Below are 2526 nucleotides of genomic sequence, written 5' to 3'. Positions count from 1 at the left end.
GGGGGGCAGAGGAGCTGGGGCTCGCCCCGAGCGGCCTGTGCTGGCTGGCGGCAGCACGGGGGCTGCTCCCGCCCTTGAACACACGCAGCTCGACACCGCAGCTCCGAGAGGGCTGTTAATACTCGGGAACCAGGAATGAGCGCCAGTGTCCCCCGGATGAAGGCCGCAGTGAGGACCCTGCCTGGCCCCACCAGCTGCTGCACTCACACCTTCACTTCAGGCTTTCGAGATCCTTGGAAATACTTTTTTTTTTTTTTTTTCCCCTCTTCAAACGCAACCCGTAAAGCCCAGCCTGGCAGGTCTGCGAACGGTTCCTCTTCCCAGCTCCAGGACCCGGGGGTCCTGCGCACAGCTCAGCCTCTCCAGCCACCAAGAGAATTAATTGCCAATGAGAGCAACATCCATGAGGTCGTCGTCTTCTTCCCCGATCAAGAACTCAGGGCTGGCCCGGGATGGCCGCTCAGCCGAGAGGATGGCGCTGCTCGTCATGGAGAGAGACTGGTCAGCCGAAATGGGGGACTTGGACCAGCTCTCCGGCTTCATGCTGTGAGACTTCTTCTTGTCCCTGTCTTTGTCCCGATCCCGATCCCTGTCCCGGTCTTTGTCTTTCACTTTTTTCTTCTCTTTTTTGTGCTTCTTGTGTTTTTCCGAGCTATACTCAGGCAAGGGCCTGATGCCGTCGTCGGAGCTGGGGCTGTTCTGGTAGGATTTCTCCGCTATGGAGGAGCCCGACTCGCTCTCGCTGTCGATGTTCTGGGGAGTGTACGCTGGTGACTTGCTGTGACTGGGAGAGCAGCGCTCATGTTTCGGAGTGGACCCGCTGATCAGAGGGGACCCGTAGCTTTTGGACGAAGCCATCTGGGGCCTCAGGCCATCCCCACCCCCTTCCCCAGGCTTCTGCAAAGTCACTTTGGCTTTGATGCTGGGGGACCCACCATCGTGTTTGCTGATGATAATTTTGGCCACTCCGGTGCTCCCAACGTTTTTGGAGTCTGAGCTCTTCTTGGAAGAGTCAACTGATCCTCCAGAAACAGAGACTTTAGATTTCTCTTTGTCACTCTTCTCCCGTTTGCCCTGGAACTCCCCTCCAGACATGTTGTGTTTGGAGGACATGGTATGGCTTGAGGAATTGGAACTTGGCCCCATTTGTCCGTCCATCGGGTCATCTCCACCAGGCCCGCTAGTGACAACCCCGTGTTTGAGTTTGTCTATGACTGCAGTCAGAGATGGCTTCTTGTTTCTGCTTGGGGACTTGCCCTTGGAACTTCCATGCTGGTTCTGAGACGAGGACATGGAAGACCCGCTAGATGAAAAGGAAGATGAAGATGCTGTGGAGGAGTTTGATGAAGGAGGAGGTTTCTGTGACACAGACCCAGAGGATCCCACTCCTGAAGATGATTTCATACTTGAGCTTGATCCGGTCCCAGACATATGGGAGCCTCCAGAACCCGAACTGATAGGTGACTTTGCTTTAGATGACGGGGGAGTACCTGGCACGGGTTTCATGGGGGAAGCAAGCTTGTCCGAACCTCCTGAGGGTCGAGAATGAGACGGAGAGATGTTTGGTTTGCTCATGGAAGGGTTCATAAGTGATGATGGCTTTCCTTGAGGTTTCATCTTGGTACTTCCAGAGCCGCTGCTGAGGCCGTGTTTGGTGATGGGGGAGGATCCGGGCTTTCCCACCGACTGAGCAGAGCTTTTGGACTGACCTGAACTCGAGCTGCCTTGGCTTGAGTAGAGGCTGCTGCTCATCTTCGAGCCAGATGACCCTTCTGATTTGCTGCTTTTAATTTTGCCTGAGGTTGAAGAGGAGGAAGAAGAGGAGGAGGAGGAAGAATGGCTATGATGGCTTTTGCTGCTGGAGGAGGTGACAGAGCCACTACTTGTGTACTGGCCATGTGAAGACGGTTTGCCAACAGTCACTGTTCCTTTCGGGATCTGAATGGTTATTTTTGGAATAGGAGGAGTAGCTACACCAGGAGGAGTCTGAGATCTGCCTGAGCTCCCCGGGGATTTGGACCCGCCTGTACTTGCTGGTGGCGTGAAGGGCCTGTTGGATGAACTGTGAGACGGGGATTTCCCATCTGTCTCCTGCTTCTTCCGCTTTGGAAGTTTCTCTTTACTTTTGCCATCGCTGGATGGCGTCCGGCTGCGCTTCCCTGGCTTCCCGTCTATCCCGGGGCCCGCCATGGTGCTTGCGGAACCATTGCCTTCCTTCACCCGTTTCTGAGACTTCTCCTTCCCGACCTCCCCTGGGTTCAGTAAAGGGCTCTGCCCTCCACTGTGGTGCTCCATGTCAGAGGACCCCAGTGCTTTGCTGGCAGCTGCGATAATACTAAAATCTACCGTGTCAGACTGATTGCTCCCCTTAAATTTATTTTCCCCCCCATCAGCCCCCAGGACTTGCACCCCCAAGGAATTCAGAGCGTGGGATGCATAGCCCTTGAAATCATCAGTGTCTCCACTCTGACTGCTCTCATCAAAGTACTCCTCCCCAAAGCCACTCTGACTCTGACTGTTCAGCAG

At 54.8% G+C, this 2526-nt stretch overlaps 1 protein-coding gene across 1 annotated transcript in view; it reads right to left on the bottom strand.

The window, feature by feature from the left end:
- Positions 1-378: 378 nt before the first annotated feature.
- The window catches only part of MED1 (mediator complex subunit 1), a 10975-nt gene continuing 8827 nt past the window's right edge, over positions 379-2526 (bottom strand). Inside the window, exon 17 of the mRNA XM_010135601.1 lies at positions 379-2526. This exon is cut by the window's right edge and continues 12 nt beyond it. Within this exon, the coding sequence (XP_010133903.1) occupies positions 379-2526 (2148 nt within the window).

This window comes from Buceros rhinoceros, unplaced genomic scaffold (genome assembly GCF_000710305.1).
Source record: "Buceros rhinoceros silvestris isolate BGI_N320 unplaced genomic scaffold, ASM71030v1 scaffold25714, whole genome shotgun sequence".
Lineage (NCBI taxonomy): Eukaryota > Metazoa > Chordata > Aves > Bucerotiformes > Bucerotidae > Buceros > Buceros rhinoceros.
The sequence above is the reverse complement of the archived record's forward strand: the minus strand, read 5'-3'. Positions and strand labels throughout refer to the sequence as shown.